At 52.7% G+C, this 19,415-nt stretch overlaps 3 protein-coding genes across 3 annotated transcripts in view; 1 reads left to right on the forward strand and 2 right to left on the reverse strand.

Moving 5' to 3' along the window:
* Positions 1 to 6,531, reverse strand: part of IP6K1 (inositol hexakisphosphate kinase 1) — a 64,364-nt gene extending 57,833 nt beyond the window's left edge. Inside the window, exon 1 of the mRNA XM_012638467.1 lies at positions 6,380 to 6,531. The gene's annotated coding sequence lies outside the window, so the exon portion shown is untranslated. The remainder of the gene's footprint in view (positions 1 to 6,379) is intronic.
* Positions 6,532 to 8,538: 2,007 nt separating this feature from the next.
* Positions 8,539 to 15,661, reverse strand: CDHR4 (cadherin-related family member 4). Its single transcript, XM_012650468.1, has 19 exons — positions 15,596 to 15,661; positions 15,096 to 15,280; positions 14,843 to 15,005; positions 14,675 to 14,766; positions 14,052 to 14,162; positions 13,352 to 13,455; positions 13,050 to 13,186; positions 12,649 to 12,832; positions 12,399 to 12,552; positions 12,055 to 12,148; positions 11,561 to 11,761; positions 11,341 to 11,480; positions 10,930 to 11,080; positions 10,615 to 10,835; positions 10,233 to 10,372; positions 9,673 to 9,729; positions 9,483 to 9,570; positions 9,220 to 9,247; positions 8,539 to 8,681 (listed from the first exon to the last, which is right to left on the reverse strand). The coding sequence occupies exons 1-19, from the start codon at positions 15,642 to 15,644 to the stop codon at positions 8,626 to 8,628; spliced, it is 2,355 nt and encodes a 784-aa protein (XP_012505922.1). The 5' UTR covers positions 15,645 to 15,661; the 3' UTR covers positions 8,539 to 8,625.
* Positions 15,662 to 17,582: 1,921 nt separating this feature from the next.
* On the forward strand, positions 17,583 to 19,385 carry FAM212A (family with sequence similarity 212, member A). Its single transcript, XM_012650563.1, has 2 exons — positions 17,583 to 17,771; positions 18,531 to 19,385. Exons 1-2 carry the CDS (start codon positions 17,721 to 17,723, stop codon positions 19,341 to 19,343), a joined length of 864 nt encoding a protein of 287 aa, XP_012506017.1. The 5' UTR covers positions 17,583 to 17,720; the 3' UTR covers positions 19,344 to 19,385.
* Positions 19,386 to 19,415: the final 30 nt, after the last annotated feature.

Consider the following 19,415-nt stretch of genomic DNA (forward strand, 5'->3'; position numbering starts at 1 on the left):
AAATTAAAAAATAAAGACATCTTATTTAATATATATTACTGATTTATTAACACTGAACTCACAGCCAACAGCACTACAACTCATGCCTGAACAAAACTTACCTAACACACCTATTTTCTAAGACACATCATAGCCTTCTTGTGCTTAGAACACCAGATAACACCTCAACACTAAATTTAGGGGCCAGTTTAAGCATCGAAATCAACAAAAAGGCTGGGTGTGGTGGCTCATCCCAGTAATCCTAACACTCTGGTAGGCCGAGGTGGAAGGATTACTTGAGGTCAGGAGTCTGAGACCAGCCTGGGCAAAATAGCAAGACCCCTGTCTCCAAAAAATTTAAAAAATTAGCCAGGCGTGGTGGCACATGCCTACAGTCCCAGCAACTCAGGAAGCTGAGGTGGGAGGATCACTTGAGCCCAGAATTCAAGACCAGCCTGGGCAACACGGTGGGACCTTATCTCAAAAATATTTTTTAATTTTTAAAAATCAGGAAATTTCACACTAAAATCCAAATTTCTGGTTTTCTTTTAAAAAAATCACAGGATCTGGTAACACAATTGTCTTAAACTGAGCAACACTGACCCTTTCGATAGGGCCTGTGTTCTCTAGCTCACCCTTGTTCCTACTCCTCACTCCTGCTTCTCTCATTCACTGCCAACTGGCCTCTGAGGTGAATGCACCTTTTACCAACACAGATGTTTATAATATATCACTGACTACAAAACAGTACAAATCAGGATGTACAGCCTAATCCCATTTTTGTAAAAGTTATGACATAGGAAAAGAAGTCTGGTTACACACTAAAACACTAACAGTAAAGTTACACATGAGCCTTTATTTTTATTTCTTCTTGTCTACTCCTGTTTTTTACTAGTGAATATATATTACTTATATACATTTTTAAATAACAGCTTTATTGAGATATGATACATCATACAATTCACCTATTAAAATGTATAATTCAATGGTCTTTAGTATATCCACAGGTATGTGCAACCATGGCCATAATTTTAGAACATTTTCACTACCTCAAAGTTCCCTGGTGGTCAGGTGGTTAGGATTTGGTGCTCTCACCACCTCAGGAAATCCCATACCCTTTGGCTATCACTTCCCTATCCCCCAGCCACTCCCATCCCTAAGCAACCACTAAACCACTTTCTGTCTCTATAGAATTGCCTATTCTGGATATGTCATATAAATGTAGACTTTTGTGCCTAACTTCTTTCATTTAACATGTTTTTGAGGTTCTTCCGTGTTGTGGCATGTGTCAGTACTTCATTCTTTTTTACTGTAGAATAATGTTCCACTGTATGTATATACCACATTTTATTTATCTATTCATCAGTTGATGGAGATTTGAGTTGCCCCTCTCTTTGGCTATTATAAATAATGCTGCCATAAACATTCATACACAAGTTTTTGTGTGGACATTTATTTTCATTTATCTTGGGTAGATAACTAGGAGAGGGACTGCTGGGTCATACGGTAAGTCTATGTTTAACCACTTAAAGAACTGCCAGGCTGTTTTCCAAAGTGGCCCATTTTACATTCCTATTAGTAGTATATGAAGGCTCCAATCTCTCCACATCCCTATCAACATTTGTCATTATCTGGCTTGATTATAGAATATTGTTTGATAATTGTTCATTCAATCATAATACACCCAGATTTTTATAAACTTCAAGGTGCTCTTATTCACTGACATCAAATTTTACACTTGAAAAGAACAGTTCTAGACCTGCCCTCCTTTTGTACAATTAGGGGACTGGAATAAATGAGCAAAACCCACAAATAAAACTTTTATGGAAGAAATCAAAAGCAGATTATTCAGGCACTCAACAAAACAAAGTCCCTAACGAGGATCCAGCACTGAAGTGAACATGTGTTTCCATCAAAACTCACTTGCAGGCCGGGCGCAGTGGCTCACGTCTGTAATCCTAGCTCTCTGGGAGGCCGAGGCGGGCGGATTGTTTGAGCTCAGGAGTTCAAAACCAGCCTGAGCAAGAGCGAGACCCCGTCTCTATTAAAATTAGAAAGAAATTAATTGGACAACTAAAAATATATAGAAAAAATTAGCCAGGCATGGCGGCGCATGCCTGTAGTCCCAGCTACTCAGGAGGCTGAGGCAGCAGGATCGCTTGAGCCCAGGAGTTTGAGGTTGCTGTGAGCTAGGCTGACGCCATGGCACTCTAGCCCGGGCAACACAGTGAGACTCTGTCCCAAAAAAAAAAAAAAAACCTCACTTGTAATGCCTTCTACATAAATGTAACTTCAAGCCACAGCAGCACACATGAGACCTGATTTCCATAAAAGAACCAAGATGTCTTAGGTTATTCTACCCAGAATTCACTGTTCAAATCCTGCTGTGGTAGGAGAAATGAAAATCTATATTTAAAATCAGTGCAGAAGCACAGACCCAGTACCGCAAAGACACAAAATGCCTGACTGCTTCCTTGCTCCAAGTCAGAGACAAAAATGCACCGTGCAGCCTTTCCCCAGCTCTGCCCATCACTGCTCCTTACAGTGTCAGGGAAGCATGGAGAGGAGGGCAGGCGGCAAATACTACCATTTACAGCAGCTCAAGGTGCCAGAGAGACCAAGAATCAACCAAGAAGAGGACCTAAGAATATCGGCACCCAGTGCCATGATGTTCACGTTCACCAAACATGTTTTCCAAGTCAAAACTGGTATTTTAGCCAGGAAGGGGGATGGGTCACACAGCCCCTTCTGAAATGTGCAATTTCTGTTTTCAGGTCTTAGTTCTGCCCTTTGAGCAAGTTCTGCAACTCTGAGGATGGGCCTGCCTCCATAAGGCACTACAGTCAACATGTACAAGCACTTTAGGTAGAGGATAGAAATTCATGGCCACCAAATTCCCATTTCTATTTGCCCACTCCCTTCCGTTCCCTGTTTAATTACAGAAGATGTTTCCAACTCAGACAAATGCAGTACATCTTTATAAATATTTAGTCCTCATCTACTACTTGCAGGTGTTTTTTTTTTTTTTTTTTTTGGTGTGTGTGGGGGGGACAGAGTCTCACTCTGTTGCCCAGGCTAGAGCGCCGTGGCGTCAGCCTAGCTCACAGCAACCTCAAACTCCTGGGCTCAAGCAATCCTTCTGCCTCAGCCTTTGAGTAGCTGGAACTATAGGCATGTACCACCATGCCCAGCTAATTTTTTCTATATATTTTTAGTTGTCCAACTATTTTCTTTCTATTTTTTTAGTAGAGATAGGGTCTCACTCTTGCTCAAGCTGGTCTCGAATTCCTGACCTTGAGCAATCCTCCCGCCTGGGCCTCCCAGAGTGCTAGGATTACAGGCATGAGCCACCGCACCCGGCCTGCAGGTGCTTTTAAAACACAAAAAAGTGTAAAATACAGTCCCTGTCAGAAAGGAATGAGGTCCTACTAGAACAAAAAAGTATTCTTAAAAGAGAAAATACTAGTTTGTTTTTTACTTAAGGGCAATAACGCTACTGCAGTTCAAAGGGTGTGAAGTATATCCCCAGGAGCTGAAATCTTTTAGGGGCATTTTATAAAGAAGGTAGGCAGAAACTGAATTGCACTCCAGAGGAAAAAAATAGTGAAACTGAAGGAAAAGAGCAACCCAAATAGGGGCAAAGGTCACTGGATTCAGCAGTGAGAGGATTTGTATAGAGAAATAAGATGTATGGAATGTTTAGCAAACCATTTGGTTAGTGGGGATTAGGATAAACTCTGGGGAGGTGGGCTGTAGCCAGCTGGGCAATAAGCGCCCTGAATGCCACATTAGGACATCAGATCTCATCCCATAAGCCTGCAGCAGTTCCTGACTTCAGCGAAGGATCTCTATAGTCTATGAAGTGTGTTAAAAGTGCTGAGTTTACAGACGATTTATACAAAGAAATTAAAGTGGATGGAGGGTTTGCTATTATAAAAACAGTCTCATTCATCTGCATTTCAAATGCCCAATGCAGGCCAGGCGAAGTGGCTCTCGCCTATAATCCTAGCATTCAGGGAGTACACTTGCTCAAGGCTTCTTGGGCGTGGCTCCAGGTAAAATCTTTTTAAATTAAAAAAAATATATCCTAGCACTCTGGGAGGCTGAGGGGGAGGATCGCTTGAGCGCAGGAGTTCACGACCAGCCTGAGAAAGAGGGAGACCCCCATCTCTACTAAAAATAGAAAAATTAGCTGGGTGTCATGGCACACACCTGTAGTCCCAGCTACTCAGGAAGCTGAGGCAGGAGGAAGTTTGAGACCAGAAGTTTGAGGGTGCAGTGAGCTACAATGATATCACTGCACTGTACCCTGTGTGAGAGAGCAAGACTCTGACTCAAAAAAAAAAAAGCCCAACACAGAAGTACTGCTACTATAGTGCTGTAATAACCAGGCTGAATCAAGTATCATCCGCTACTCACAAATATTCATGAAGTAGTAAAAGCATTAAAGGCAATAAAAGTTCTTAGACATTCTGATTTCCTTAGGATAGCAGTTCTAACACAGAATTATACCATGGATGGATTTAATAGGCCCTTGAACACTGTAAAACTATATGCAAAAGTCAGTGTTGTGAACTTGGCTAAGGATAGAGTCTCCTTCTACATCTCAAAAAGGTCCAATATCCAAAACAGGATACGAGCCTACCTTAGGATTATTTTAACAGAAACCAGCAAGAATTTAACCCTGTGGCTGCCTTAACTTTCTAAAAGACTTGTTAAAAGTGGGGGGGATGATTAAGTTGGGACAATTTTGAGAAGCTCCTAGTATTTTAGTATCACCCTCCTTTATTTTCAAGAACTGCCCAAGGAACTGATCTTACCAATGTCAAAACTCATTAAAATGGCCTGAGGGAAGGCAATGAAATAAATAACTAAAGACTACTCAACTTCTCTCGCTTTTCGTTAGCATAGCGTAATCTCAGGCAAATAGCAACAAGCTGCCAGCCTCCTCTGGTCTTGGCATCTGCTTTCCAAAAGGATCTCCTCCTGACCAAGGAACTAGTTTCTTTCAAAATTAAAAATTCAGAAGTAACAAGATCCTAACAGAAGTGCACAAAGTAGTGCTGCTTAACTTCTTAGTCATCTCATTCAGGCTTGTTACCACCACATACAAGAAGGCTGTGCAGAGAACCCAAGGGAACACAGGTAAAGAGAACATGTTCTGGAGCAGTCAGAACTCTTCCTAGACCTGCACATTCTGCCCAGGATCTCCAACCCTCCTACCCTCGCAGGAAAGGGGTCTGTCTGTTTTCATTGAGCAAGATACATTTACTACTGTTAAAAGTGAATTTAGGTGGGCATAGTGGCTCAATCCTGTAATTCTTGTACTTTGGGAGGCAAGGCAGGAGGATCGCTTGATGCCAAGAATTTAAGACCAGCCTGAGCAAAAGCAAGACTCTGTCTCTACAAAAAAGTAGAAAAATTAGCTGGTCATGGTGGTGCACGCCTATAGTCCCAGCTACTTGGGAGGCTGAGGCTGTAGTGAGCTATGACGACGCCACTGCATTCTAGCCCAGGTGACAGAGTGAGACCCTGTCTCAAAAAAAAAAAAAAAAAGTGAATTTGGTAGTTCAATACCATCCACAACAACAAAAACAAGTCTTATTTCCTTCTCCGATCCTAACACTCCTACGTTTCCTTTGTCTCTTGATAAACTGGTGGAATATCTCTTTAGGAGATAAAAATAATCAAGTCATCCCCATAGTATTCACTTTCTCCTAAAGCAAAAAGAATAAGACATTACTACTCACCAAAAAGTGGTGGTCAAGAACCAAAGAAAATACGTTCTAAAATAAAATTCGGGTATTACGGACATTTAACCGGCTCTTCAGGAGGAAGCAAATGGTGAGCTCCGAGGAGCACGTGAGCTTTCGAACCGGTCTCAGGAGTAAGGAGCCAGGCAAAGGGTCTTCCCTCTGCCAGAATTACAGGGCTATGACACCGACCTGCCTGGCTTGAGAGGGCTTTGGTCTGCTTCATCTAGTCTTAGTCTCCAGCGGTCTGAAAATCACTCGCACGGGGGACACTGAAGAAAGAGGTAAGCGTATTTCCCACCCGGAGCAACACAGCCCAGGAGAGCATCAGGCTGGCACTGGACACGCGTCAGCGCTCCAGGTCGGTGGAGCCCGGGGCTTCGGTCACAGAAACTGGTTTCCCGCTACTCTGCCGGCCAGCCCTCAGGCACCGGGCTCTCCGACCTCCACCCGGGCTGTCCCCTCGGCTTTGGTGCCAACAGCTGTAAGGCTCGGCGGGCAAGCGGCCGGTCAGGACGCTCAAGCGATGTTCCAGCGATGCTCGGTCGAAGCCCCAGCCCCACGCGTGCCCATTCCAACCCCGCACCCGCCGTCGCCCTTCTCGCAGACGTCAGGCCGGTCTTTCGGCCCGGCTCCTGTCAACTCACCGGCCCGGCCTGGGCAGCGGGCGCCCACGGCTCCCCACGGGAGCTGGGCCCCCTGGGCCTCCAGGTTTCGGCCCGCCCCCTGGCAGGCAGCACAGGTGGCTGAGCACCGCAGCAGCGGCCCCTCACCGGCCGCTCGGTCCAGCTCCCGGCGCTGCCCACTAGGTACGGATCAACAACAAGATGGCGGCCAGCCGAGGGGGCGGGGGCCGGGTGTCATAGAAACCAGGATGGTAAAGAACCCGCCCCCTACTGAGGCTATCCCCAATCAACAGCCTCTTCACCCTATGCCCGAGAGAGTGCTTTCCGACGACAGGTCAGCCCTCCTGTCAGTCAGAGCCTGCCTCTCAGAGCCCGTGCCGAACGCCTGGGGCACATGACTGTGACGACACGAGTTGGCGCATGCGCGCCGTTCTTCGAGTTGCTGGCGGCGGAGTTTTTGCTGGCAACTGCGAGGCCGGATCGTCCTTGGCCTCGCTGCTTGAATGGCTTGGGTGTGTAGCCCGCAGCTTTTTCTCATACACTCGTGCACACTTAAGAAATGTAAGCAGTGTGCTATTTGCTTTTTTTGTCACCCACCCTGGGAAGGAGAGAGGTGTTGTCCCCTGTTCACTCTGGTGAGGAAACTGAGGCGCAGAGAGGGGAGGCCAAGCCAAGGTCACGCCACCTCTGGAAGTGGAAGGGCTGGTTCTCGCACCTCCTACTGGTTCCAGAGCATAAAGAGCCGCTTCCCAGTGGCTTCCCCAGCTTTGCCTCTCACTAGTCCTGAGGTGCAGCCTTCTGTGCTGCCCCAGCAGCCTCTGGCCCGTTGCCCACGCTTGTCTTGCCTGAAGTTCAGTACCCAGCACAAGCCCTGACACACAGCAGGCACTCCCTCTTTTCTGCCCTAGAGCATCTTGTCTTGAGTTCCTATGACAGCATCTTTTGCTTGGACTGACCTGCCTCCCAGGTGGAGTATGAGTCCCAGGAAGATGGTCATACCTTGTTCCGCATACAGGATACCAGATGAAGCCATACGTCTTGGGCCTACACCCAAATACCCCAACTTGAGCCTTAACCTCTCTGAGCTTTGATTGTCCCATCTGTAAAATGAGGATAAAAGTCACTCTTCTCAGAGACGAAGATGTAATGAGCCCTTACAGCAGGGTAAGTACATAGGAAAAATCTGCCTATAGCTATTTCCTGTAGCCACCTCTTTCCAGATTGCTGTCCCTAAGGTCTGCCCTAACACTCTCACTTTGGTGGGAGCCCCATAAAGGGTGTTATTCCCACAGAAGACATTTAGCTTCTTCCTGGGCCTAGGGTACCATAGCTGGCTCAGGAAGGGAGGTCCTCCAGTGCTCTGAGAGGGTCCAGGCCCACAGATTTGCCAGAGGGGGAAAGATTGAGATAGCCTGAGAATACCACAGTAAGGGTAGCCTCCACCCAGACAGCAGGTCCTCTTGGAGAGCTGGTGGTAGCCTGCCAGGCTGGGTGTGGGAAGTGGGCCAGCATTGTACCCAGCAAGACCTGCCCTCCTGCAGGTTGCTGTAGGCCACCTGGCTACAGGCCAACAGCTCAACTTAGCACTGGGAGAGCTGAGGGCAGAGGAAACAGATCAGGAAGAAAAGGCAACACCCCCTCAGATGATTAACAAAAGGGGCTTCTGTTAATCCCTCTAGGACCAGCCATGCCACAGCGTTCCCAAGTCTACACTACCCATCACACCATTGCTAAAGCTCCAGATCCTTCCCTAGAAAACCTCCACATACAGTTGGCAAACTGCCCCGAAGTTTTGTGGGGCCCTCAAAAAGCATCAGTATCCTCCTCTCTGTAGGAAAAGGAAGCAGGTAGACTCTAAGGGGATAGACTGACTGGAGGCTCCCTCAGTCATCAACAAAGATAACATCCTCTTACTCCTGCAAAGTGTCAGTCACTGTCAGAGCATTATTTAATGCCTTCTTGAAAGAAAAATAGAAAATAAAGCTGGGCATGAATTGCTCCTGTGACTAGCCACTGCATTCCAGCCTGGGCGACATAGTGAGATCTGTCTCTAAAGAAAAAAAATTACCTATGCTCTAGAATGTTCTCACAAGGTAAGACATTCTCCAAGTGAGAACAAGGAAGCACAGATCTGAGTTTCTCCCATACAAAGGTTATAAGGCTGGGACTTTTCTCTTTGTATTTTTTTTATTATTGAATCAACTTGAAAACACAGTCCATGATCATGTGAAAAGAAATTCCACACAGAGTGAAGCAGCTGCTTGGCCTTAGAGCCAGCGCCGGGTTCCTATGCGCGTGTTGAATAGGTAGTCTCTGCCTGTACCTGAGCCCAGATGAGCAGGAGAGAGAGAGGGCGCTGCTGGCCCCAGCAGAACTGCCTCCCTCCCCTAAGGGTAAGGGAAGACATTCCAGGACCTTAGGTGTGATGACCCCTGCTGGGATCCAACCTGTGCCCTCCCTCCCTTCTCAGCAAATTCTCTGAAGTCTGATTCAGATGCCCAGGAAGGCTCCTTCAGTCTCCAAAACTGGACAACTGCTTTCCTAAGGCCAGTGCCAGATCACTCTACCATAATTCACTGGTGACACTAGACTATCTGGGGGCCTCTCCCCTCACCACCAACCCTCCTCCTGCTATGGGTAGGGACCAGACCAGGTATGAGTCATCTCCTGGCCTCACAGGTGTTTGACAAAGGTTGCCTGAAGGGTGAGTGGGAGTGAGAGCAGAGCCAATTCAGGGAAAAAGTAGATGGACAGTGGATGCCTGGTAGTAGGAGGAGATACTGAGTTGGGGTCAGGAGAGAGGCAATACTGAGATAGGTGAGGGCCCAGGTAAAGAATAGTTTGGGATGAGGGGGACTCACGGGAGTCCTGCGCTCTGCCATCAAAATGCTGCTGAGGAGGAAAATGAGAGGTACAGTGAGCTGAACCCTGCCCACACGGGAGCAGATGGAGGCCTGCCCCTGGAGGGGCCAGGATTGCACCTGCCTCCTCCATCCTGATGGTGCTGGTGTGGTCACTCCCACACAGGTGGCCATTCACAGGGAAGGGGGCAGACTTGGCAGGGGCAGGGGAGTACTCTGGAGCAGCCTCACTGCCCACTACTCAGCACAGTGAGTTGACATACCAGGCTTATTATGCTGCTGGGTGCCTGGGACGTCTCCATCCTCGGTGCCTCCACAAACCCCTCAGTTGGTCTCTCAGTTCCCTGGATGCTGTGGCAAAGTGGGAGCAGGAATACAGGATCAGGCTCTGGGCCATAACCTGAGTTTAAGAGATGGGCACCTGGGCACAGAGATATGCAAACGGAGACTCACCTGTTTAGCAGCAGAGCCTGGGCCGGTTTGCTTGGTTCCTGCAGCAGCTGAGCCAACCTAAAATGCCAGGAGGAGGAACCAAGCACTGAGGGCAGCAGGCCTACTGGCTCCAGGAACCAGCACCACTCATCTATCCATTTATATTGGGAAAAGTCAATGTGTGTATGCAATACCCACATTGTTATAACCCCTTCCCCTGGGCTCAGTTCCATGCTCCCAAGGATCTCAGCGTCTGTAGGAGCAGGGCAGGTTTCCAGTAGAGGGCAGGCATGAGGAATAGGGGTAAATGCTCAAAGCATGACAGACTCAATGTTTCAAGCCCTGAGCTTATCCACACCCATCCCATTCCAAGACTGGGCTCTGCTAATGATGGAGATTGCTTCCTCCCTATGTCTCTCTGATTCTAATCTAAAGACCTCATGAAGGAGAGCAGCCTTCCTCAATATCAGTTTGCCCTCAACTTGGGCATTGTCATCAAATCTTGGGTGAAACCACTTATCACAGCTGGGGTCCAAATGTGGGCTGGGGGCAGGCAGGGAGCACAGGGATAGCAACCCTACCCCTGGAGGAGTTTGCAGAGGAGCCAGCCCAGAGCCAAGAGGAGAAGGGCACCAGTAGCTGTCAGCACCACCACAAACCAGGGCTCTGGCTGCCAGAAAGCTTCTGTGTCTGTCACAAGCAGGGGTATCATTGAGCGCACCTGAAATGAAAGCCATAGGCTTTCCACTGCCCTGCCAAAATGCCCTGACCACCCAGCGTTCAAACCCCTCCATGGGCTGGGCCACCCCACACCCCAGATTTGCTCTTCTGTATTGCCAGGCTCTTCGCACTCAACAGTTTCCTTTGAAATGCCTTCCCCCATCATTCCTCCTGAAAAACTGGGTCTCCTCACCCTCCAAGTTCCTCTCTTCCCACCCCCAAGGGCCTGAGGAGCCCTCTCACTATGGCTCCGTGGGTGCTGGTGGCCACTGTGCTGGCCTTCCAGGGAACTAGATGCACAATGATAGTGGCTGTGGTGCTGAGGTGGGAGATGGAGGGGCCTGCATCGGCCACACAAATCAATAGTTCATAGGTACGGGGCTGCTCTGGCCAGGGGGGCCCCAACGCCGGGTCATTGTGCACCAGGATGGCTCCTTGTAGGCTGAATCGGCTCTCGCTATTCCCTGAAAGCAGAGTGGCAGGAGGTGGGGACCATTGATGCCTTGGAATGCCACTCACCTGCAACCTGGAGGCCCCCGTAACCCCCACAGCCCCCACCTCCCACGATGTTATAGGAGAAGGCTAGGCGCTGTGGCTCCTGAGGGATCCGGCATGACACCTTGGTCACTTCCACGCTACGGCCCAGAGAAGTGTAGATGGTGAGTTCCTGAAATGAGGGCTCACACTCGGGGGCATAGTCATTCACATCCTGCGGAAAGGCAGCCAGGTTAGGAGTGGGTGCAATCCACTCCCCAAACCTCCAGGCCAGCCCCTCAGCTTCCTCCCACCACAGCCAGAGCTGAGGCATCAGGCAACAGGTTCCAAAGCTTTCCACAATGAGACCCTACTCTCCTCCAGCCAACTAATGGAAGAAACTGAGGCACAGAATAGAAAAGCAGAATGCAAAAGAGGAGAAAGGGTGATTAATATCTTGTTTCAGACATTTCCAAGGCCTTGGGACTCAATTACCTCAACCTCAATGGTAATCGTACAGGAGCCTGAGCGGTGACAGGTGGGGTCCCAGTCTTGGCCATGGTCAATCAGCATGACAGTGAGCCTGTACAGCCTCTGTTGCTCATAGTCCAAAGGCCCCAGGAGATGAACCTCCCCTAGAGGGGGTGGCCACAGTCTCAGCCTACAGAGCCAATTCCGGCTCCACCCATCCATCCCAGCCCTGGAGTGGAAGTACCGCTGAGACGGTCCACAGCAAAGATGGCAGGCCAACCAGAGGTGTAGTACTCAACGCTGTCATGCGGGTAATCCATATCCGTGCCCACCACAGAGCCTATGGTATGGGGCTCTGCATCCTCCCGAACCCGGAACATGCGTGGGGCACACGCTGGGGAGAACTCATTGACGGGTGTCACCATTACCAGTACTGGCACTTCAGCTGGGGGCCATTTGGCAGTCAGGGAGCTGGCCTGGGGTGCCTAGCCCTGACCTGGAGGTCTGGGGGAGGGGAACATGGCCCTGCCCTGGGGGTCTGAGGAGGTAGAGGGTCTAGAGGGAGGGCAATAGCCCTCCCCTGCTGGTGGTCTAAGAGAGACACCCTAGGGGACCGAAATGAGACAACCCTGCCCTACTGGATTCTGATAGAGGAGAGATGACCCTGTCCTGGGGATGGGAATGGGGAGGACAGAACAGCCCTGTCCTCAATGTTCAGGATTGGGTATAGTCACTCACTGGTCATCTGGGGCTGACCACCATCAAGCACCAAGATGGAGGCCACGTACTGGAAGCAGGCTCCAGGAGTGTCACAGTCCAGGGTGGCATTCACCTGTCCAGAGGGACCAGAGAGTGAGGCCCAGCCAGGGCCTATGAGAGCCTTGAGCCACACTGGGCTACCTCAGGCCGGGGCATCTAAAGATAGCCTGCCTTGATCCTTTGTTTTCTGGACTGCAAAGCAGGTTGGCTCAACAGCCATACCCCCAACCCCTCTCCCACCCCCATGATCTCAGCTGCAGGCCCTTGGACCACCCTTTCCTGCAAACACCCTGCAAATGGGTCTGGGAGCAGGAGCTGGGTACCTCAAGGACTTTGTCATGAAGGCAGAGGCTGTTGGGGTTAGGAGAGCTGTGGAACAACAGCTGGTAGTCGAGGGTGGCTCCAGCAGAGTCCGGATCAGTGCAAGTGAGGGTATGCAGCACAGTGCCCACAGGCACAGTCTCAGGGATTTGAGACCTGGGAGTGGAGGGCAGGGGACAAGGCAGGAGTCTGGCCCATCCGTGAGCTGTGGCTCTTGCTGCAGCAGCCCAGGTAAGGCTCACGTGTACTCACATCAGGAGCACTGGGAGGCAGCACGGGGGCCACTGGTTGACCAACTGCACGTTGACCGTAAGGTCGAGCTCGGCACTGGCCCATGGCCGGAGCCGCTCAAAGGCCTTCACCTGCAGCCTAGTGACTGCTGTGCCTGGAGCGCGAGCCAACTCCAGTGGTGCGGTGGTCCGGACCACGCCATCTGCTGGACAGGATGGGAGGGTAGGGGATGCAGAGTTTGCACCGCTCCAAGCTCAGTCCCGCTCCCACCCACCCTCCAGATCCTCTGGCAGAGGAGCCCCCGTTCTCCTCCAAGGCCAGGCCCCAAAACAGAAAGGCAAGGAGGTGGTACAGGGCACCTCTGGACCAGCCACAGAGGCATCTAAGCTTCTGGTACCCTCCCCTCCCCCTACACCCCTCACCCTGTCCGATGGAGAAGAATGGGCTGGGCATTGGGGAGAAGATTTCATAGCGCAAGTCAAAGCCCCGGGCGTGGACCTGAACCACCTCGCTCCCAGGGACCAGGTTCTCAGGAATGGTGATATTCTGGGCCTGCTCCCTGGACCAAAAAGGGGGTACTGGCTACTGCCTGCTCCTGCTTTCCCCACTGGAGTCCACAGGGTCCTTCCCTGGGGCTCCCCTCCTACAGGAGCTAGGATGATGCTCCAGCAGCCAGCACTCTGATTCCCTGGGGATAGGCCCTGTCTCCCCAACCGTGCCTTACAGGAAGGAGACTTGGCTAGAGGGAGCAGGCAAAACCTTCACCAGCACCATCCCCTGACAGCTTTGGCCTTGTCCAAAGGACACTGAGATCTGCAGCTGGAAGACCTGTGGTGCACACAGAACAGAGAGGGAACGGCAGTGTGTCCACCTCTTTGTGCCCAGTCCTGCCTTCAAATGGGTAGCCTCCCTTAGGACCTCTACAAGGAGCCCCGACATTCACTCTTGCCCACGATCTGTCACTCTGCTGACACTCTATACTTTGGGCCATAAATTCTTCTATTAGGATGCAAACAGCCCAAGAAAGAATGATATCTGAGTCATTCACAATGTGAATTATCACCTTAGAGTTACTAAGAGTCAGTCACTGAGAGGTGGAAATTTTAAACAGGGAACTTCTCTAACCTCCTCCAGACTGCACTGCCCATTGTATCCAGAACCTTTTCTTAATGTGTGTGTGATTGCCCTAAACACTCTCCTTCCTATTAGCGGGACCGTGAGCTCTCAGAGCCAGGGACTCCTCTTTCTGGAACTCCAGAACCTAGCCCAGAATCAGGCCAAGGTGGGAGGAGAGCCAGCATGGTGCAGCAGGTGCAGGACTGGGAGAGGCAGCATTAGTCAGGGAGGCCAAGAACAAACAAATTTCCAGAAGGTAGTGGCTCTACCCAATCCATGGATACCCCAAGGTCCCAGATCATGCTCACCTTTTCAGCTTGGCCTTTGAGGCCCTGGGATGGTGCCTGCAGCCAACCTTGCTCATTGATGGAGAAAGGTCCAGGGAAGTATGGAGGGTCCTGGACACTGATAATGCTCATCTGACAGAACAGAGATGCTGGTGACCCCATCCAGCCCCCAGTGCCCTGAGCACCCCTGTCAACATCCTCAACAACCCAGCAGGCACCTGCCCACACCCAATTCTCCCATGTCCCACCACTGACCCTTACTCCAGCCTGGGCTCCCTGACCTCCTCCCTGAGCCCTGGCCCTGATCCTCAATCCTTTCTGCTTTTAAACCAATTACTTTGTTTTTTAGCTACGTTTTTTTAATTACAAAAGTAATACAGAATTGTCTTGGAGAACTCAGAATACATAGGCGAATTTGAAAGAAGAACTCAGCCCCTGAGATGTCCCTATGGGAACAGCCATGGTCACTGTGGGGTGAACAGCCCTCAGCAGCTGTCTCCAAGAACCCACACCATGCAGAGGCTTAGCTGTGCCTCTGCAGCAGAGTCCTTCTGCAGGCTGTGCCTGGCCAGGCGGGGACTGAGTTTACTCCCTATGCCCCCTGCCCTCATCCTGTCACCCACTATCCCATGTGCTGGGCTTACCTGGGCTCCCTGGGACTCTAGGCCTGGGAGCAGGAGAGTGTACAGCCGGGCCCCAGGTGTGACTGTCTCTGGCACCTGAATCATTTCCCCAGCTGGCCAGAGAGGAGGTCAGGGAGGATCTGTTCAGGCCTTGCCTACCCACACCCTGCCTCCTGACCCTGGCCTCACCTGGGCTGGCAAATTGACCAGCACACTGGATATGGTCAGGGTCCCGCTGCACATCCACAAAGAGTGGTCCCTCCGTCACATGGCTGCCACATGTGAACCGAAGCTGCAGCTCATAGTGGTTCACCATCAGGGCATCCAGCCGAGCAGAGCTGCTCAAAGTCACCTGTGGTGGGTGGGCAGTGCCACGTGGGGCTTTGGGAACTTTGGGTCTGCCCTTGTGCCCCACAGTCCCCAGCTGTATCCATGGCCCTACCTTGCCCACATAGATCCCTTGCCACCTGGCCAAGCTGGGTCGGTTGAAGAAGGTGGTGGCTGGCTGCACATCGAGCAACTCCAGGGTGGGCGTGTGGGAGGAGCAGTTGAAGGAGAAAGACTGAAGGATGGTGCCAGGGCCCTGGCTCTCGGAGACATTTATAAACCAGGGCAGGCTGTGGAGGTCTGTGAGGAACAGGCAATCAAGTTGGAGGCCCTCCGTGCTCATGGAACCACATGTACCAGCATAGTCCTGCCCTTCTACCACAGGGCCTGGCCACATCTTGAGGTCAAGCAGCCAAGACCTTTCCTTGTCCCCCACATCCAACATTTCACAGACAGGGAGTGAGAACTTGGTCAAGGAAGCACCCAAGATAAAGAATGATGGTTGGGGACCCTTATGCTTTCCTGCCTCTCCCCCATGCCGTCCATGGTAGCTTATCTGAGAAGGGTCAGGACTCCAAGGGAAAACTGGGGCTGTCCCACCCACCAGCTCCTCACCAGAGACAACCAGAGCAAAAAGGAGCACCAGGAGCCTGAGCAGCACCATGGTGGCCCAAGGATTCAGCCAGCGGAGGAGGCTTCAGGAAGCCAGGCTGTTTGTCAGGCCCACCCCGTTGCTAGGTCAGTTGCTCAAACACAGCTGGGCAGGCGGGACTCCTGGGCCTTCCAGATTCTAGCCCCACCCATCCCTGGTGACTGAGCTCTAGACCCCTGGCAGGCTTCCAGAGGCCTGAAAAATCCCATTTTCCACTGCCCCCAATGAATGCCCCTATTCATTACCACAACCCTAAGGGGATGTGAGGGGAGAAGGATCAAGGTTCAGTTGGGGAAACTGGTCGTGCAATCCTTAGAGATAGAGCAAGCACAGCACCCAGGAAAATTGGGCCCAGGACCTGCTACCCCACAGTCTGAGCTCCAGCTGCCCTGCTTCCCCCCTACTAGAACATTATCTTCCTACAAAATATGAGCCCAACCTTCAACAAAATATCTCAAAAGTTGTCTACATCCCACAAGCAAAAGGAATCCTTTGTGATAGAAATAAAATAGTGGTAAACTTTGTGGATATCAACTGGAGGGGGCACAAAGTGGCTTCTTAGAGTGGCTGAGGATGTTCTATATCTTGATCTGGGTGGCAGGTGCATAAGTGTCTACAGATTTTAACATTTATTGAGCTGTACCTTTGAGACTTGTCCATTTATTCTATTTATGTCAATTTTTTAAAAAGTTCTCTTCATTTGCTCTTTCCAGTTCTTCGCTTCTCATTCTCTTCTCTACCCACCCTAGTCAGGCTTGTTCCTCTCTATGCAAAACTGCCCTTGTCAGGGTCCTCAGTGACCTGCACATTTCAGAATCCAGTGGTTTGTTCTCCACCCTCACCTCCTCGCCAGTGCAGCAGTTGATGCTGGTTCCTCTTGGCTCCCAAGTCCCCACACTCTCTCAGGTTTCTCCCATCTCTCTGGCTCCTCCTTCCCAGCTCCTTTGCTGGTTCTGTTTCATCACCTCTACCTCCACCCACTAGAATGTTCCAGGGCACAGTCCTGACTACTGTCCCCCTCTATCTGTACTCATCTCCCCCATCTCATCCATGGCCTTAAATACTATCCATTCGCTTTGCCTCCCAGATCCACGGCTCCGCTGCTGATGTCTCTCCTGAACTCCAGAGTCATGCACCTAGCAGCTGGCCCTGCCTCTCCTCTGGGATGTCTCTTCTGTCTTCAGTTACATTATACCCTTGAGCCTAGCTTGAGATCATAGAGCGGCCGCCGGAGACAGGGTCTGACCATTCCAGCCGGAGAGCGTTGCCTTCCCCCAACCCCGCAGCGATCCTCAGTCTGCACGTGGTAGCAGGCAGGCAGGGGAGAAGCGGTGGCCTGTCTCCGCTAGGCTCGCGGCTAGCCAAGCGCTCCCCGCTAGAGGGCGGTCGCGCCTAGCTCTGCCGGGAATCAGGCTGGGAGGGCGCGGGCTGGGCCTCGACTGAGGCCACTCCCCTGCGCTGCCGCAAGGTCCCGCGCTCTTTGAATTCTCAGAAGGGCCTAATCCCACTCCCACCACTTCCGTGGATTGTCGAGGCCAACCTCAAGAACGGGTTCAGTGGGACAGGCCCCGAGTTGGCCACGTCATCTCTGGGTCGGACAATCCGGGGCGCTCTGCCCACATGCGGGCGCAGCACCGGGTCCCAGTGGTAGGGACCGCTATTCTATTGCAAGTGGGGAAGATAAAGCCAACGCAGGGAAGCGAGCTGCGTCGCGCAGCAGTGCAGGATCAGCTCAACCGCCTGGGCGTCGAGGGTCGGAGGCCAGACCCTGTCTGGCTTTCAGCTGCAGTCCCGCCCTTCCCCGCAGGAGCAGCTGTGGAGTGGGGAGGGTACGCCCTGGTTACTCACGCAGCGGGCCCGGGGGGCGGGGCCATTTCAGCCTCGCCCCGCCCCCACTGGCTGCGGCGCCGGGGGCGGGGCGCGGCTGCCAGATGTTGGGGCGGCGGCGGCGGCAGCTACCGAGAGCGAGGAGCCACGGAGCAAGGCTGGGAGTGAGGGCGCCGCTGGCCGGCCCGCCCGGCCCTCTGCACCGCTCCCGCGCGGGTTCCAGGAGAAACGGGCAGGCCTGGTGGGGGCTCCAGCACCGACATGCACAGCGCTCGGCTTGACAGCTTCCTCAGCCAGCTCCGCTGGGAACTGGTGAGGCTTGGGAGAGGGTGTGGTTCGTGAGGACGCATGGGGTGCCAGGCTGCCGCCCGTACGGAACAACCAACGGGTGCGGGGTCGTCCCAGTGCGCCCATCGGAGACGGGAGGGGGGCAGGGTGGAGCGGCGCAGATAGCCCAGATGGCCCGCGTCGGGTTTCGGATGGTTGGGAGCTGCGCTGGGCATCGGGTAACAGCCACCCAGCTGGCTGTGCTGATGGGACGGAGCGGGAGGAGGGTGGAAGTGGTGGGGACTTCTTTTAGGGCGGGGCGTGGGGCGGCAAGGGACTAAAGAGGTGCTGGTGTTGCTGTGAACGCCCCCTACCCTCAGGCTGGCCCGTACTTTCTTCCTCTCTGCCCCTCATCTAGCAAGCACTCCGTCTTTTTCCGAAAGACGCTTTGGGATTTGGGGAGCTGAATATCCCAAGAGACATGGGATGCCCCTCTACCCCTAGGCAGGACCTACTTCCCCATTCAAGTCCACAACCCTGCCCGCCTGCCCGCCCTGGTGGCGGGTGCCGACTTGCCCGGCCCTGCATGCTGCAGCGTGCCGGACTGCCACCACCGGGTCGACGGATGCGAGCCACACGTGTGCCAGCGCCCCCAAGCTGGCCCTGTGCTCACTAGCAGCCTTTCTGCCCAGGCCAGTAGGCCTATCAAGCCCTCCTGGACCCTCTGTTCTCAGGGCTGGCCTGGCCAGGCAGGCAGAAGTGACAAGCGGTACCTCTCCAACTTCTGCCCTCTCTTCCCCTCAGCTGTGTGGCCGGGACACAGGCTCACCCCCGATGCCTGGCCCCCTGAAGCCAGCCCCCAAAACTGGCCCAGGTGTGCAGCCCAGCCACCAGCTCAGGGCCTCAGATGCTTTGGAAGAGGACTCTGTCTGCTGTGTGGAAGAGGAGGAAGAGGAGGAGGATGAGGAGGAAGCAGTGGTGACAGAAGACGGGGGTGCAGCCTTAGGGGGCCCCAGGGAACATGCCCTGGACTGGGACTCTGGCTTCTCTGAGGTATCAGGCAGTACATGGCGAGAGGAAGAGCTGCCTGTACCCCAGTGCCCAGCACCCCCAGCAAGGCCCCCTCATAGCCAGCGCCTCTCATTCAGTGGCCTCCCCCTGCCCAGCAGGGCCCCTGTAGCCAGCGCACCACCTGCCCGCCGTCCACGGCCCAAGTCCACCCCAGATGCCTGCCTGGAGCATTGGCAGGGACTAGAAGCAGAGGACTGGACAGCGGCCTTACTGAATAGGGGTCGCAGTCGCCAGCCCCTGGTGCTGGGGGACAACTGCTTTGCTGACTTGGTGCACAACTGGATGGAGCTGCCCGAGACAGCCAGTGAAGGGGGCGATGGAGGTGGGCACCGTGCCCGTGCTCGGCCCCCCCAGTTCCTGCTTGGCCTCTCAGAGCAGCTTCGGCGCCAGCTGGCCAGGGCTCGGCGGGCAGCTATGGCAGGAAAGCGGCTATCATGCCCACCTCGCCCCGAACCTGAGCTGCCTGGGGACGTCTCACGTTTTGCAGCCCTCATGAGCTGCCGCAGCCGCCAGCCCATCATCTTCAATGATGTCAGCTACCTCTGACCCTGCTCTCCATCCTGGGACAATAAAGGCCTTTTTTTAGACTATCTTAGCTCCTTACCTCTGAGGTTCCAG

This window comes from Propithecus coquereli, unplaced genomic scaffold (assembly GCF_000956105.1).
Source record: "Propithecus coquereli isolate 6110/MARCELLA unplaced genomic scaffold, Pcoq_1.0 Scaffold1, whole genome shotgun sequence".
Lineage (NCBI taxonomy): Eukaryota > Metazoa > Chordata > Mammalia > Primates > Indriidae > Propithecus > Propithecus coquereli.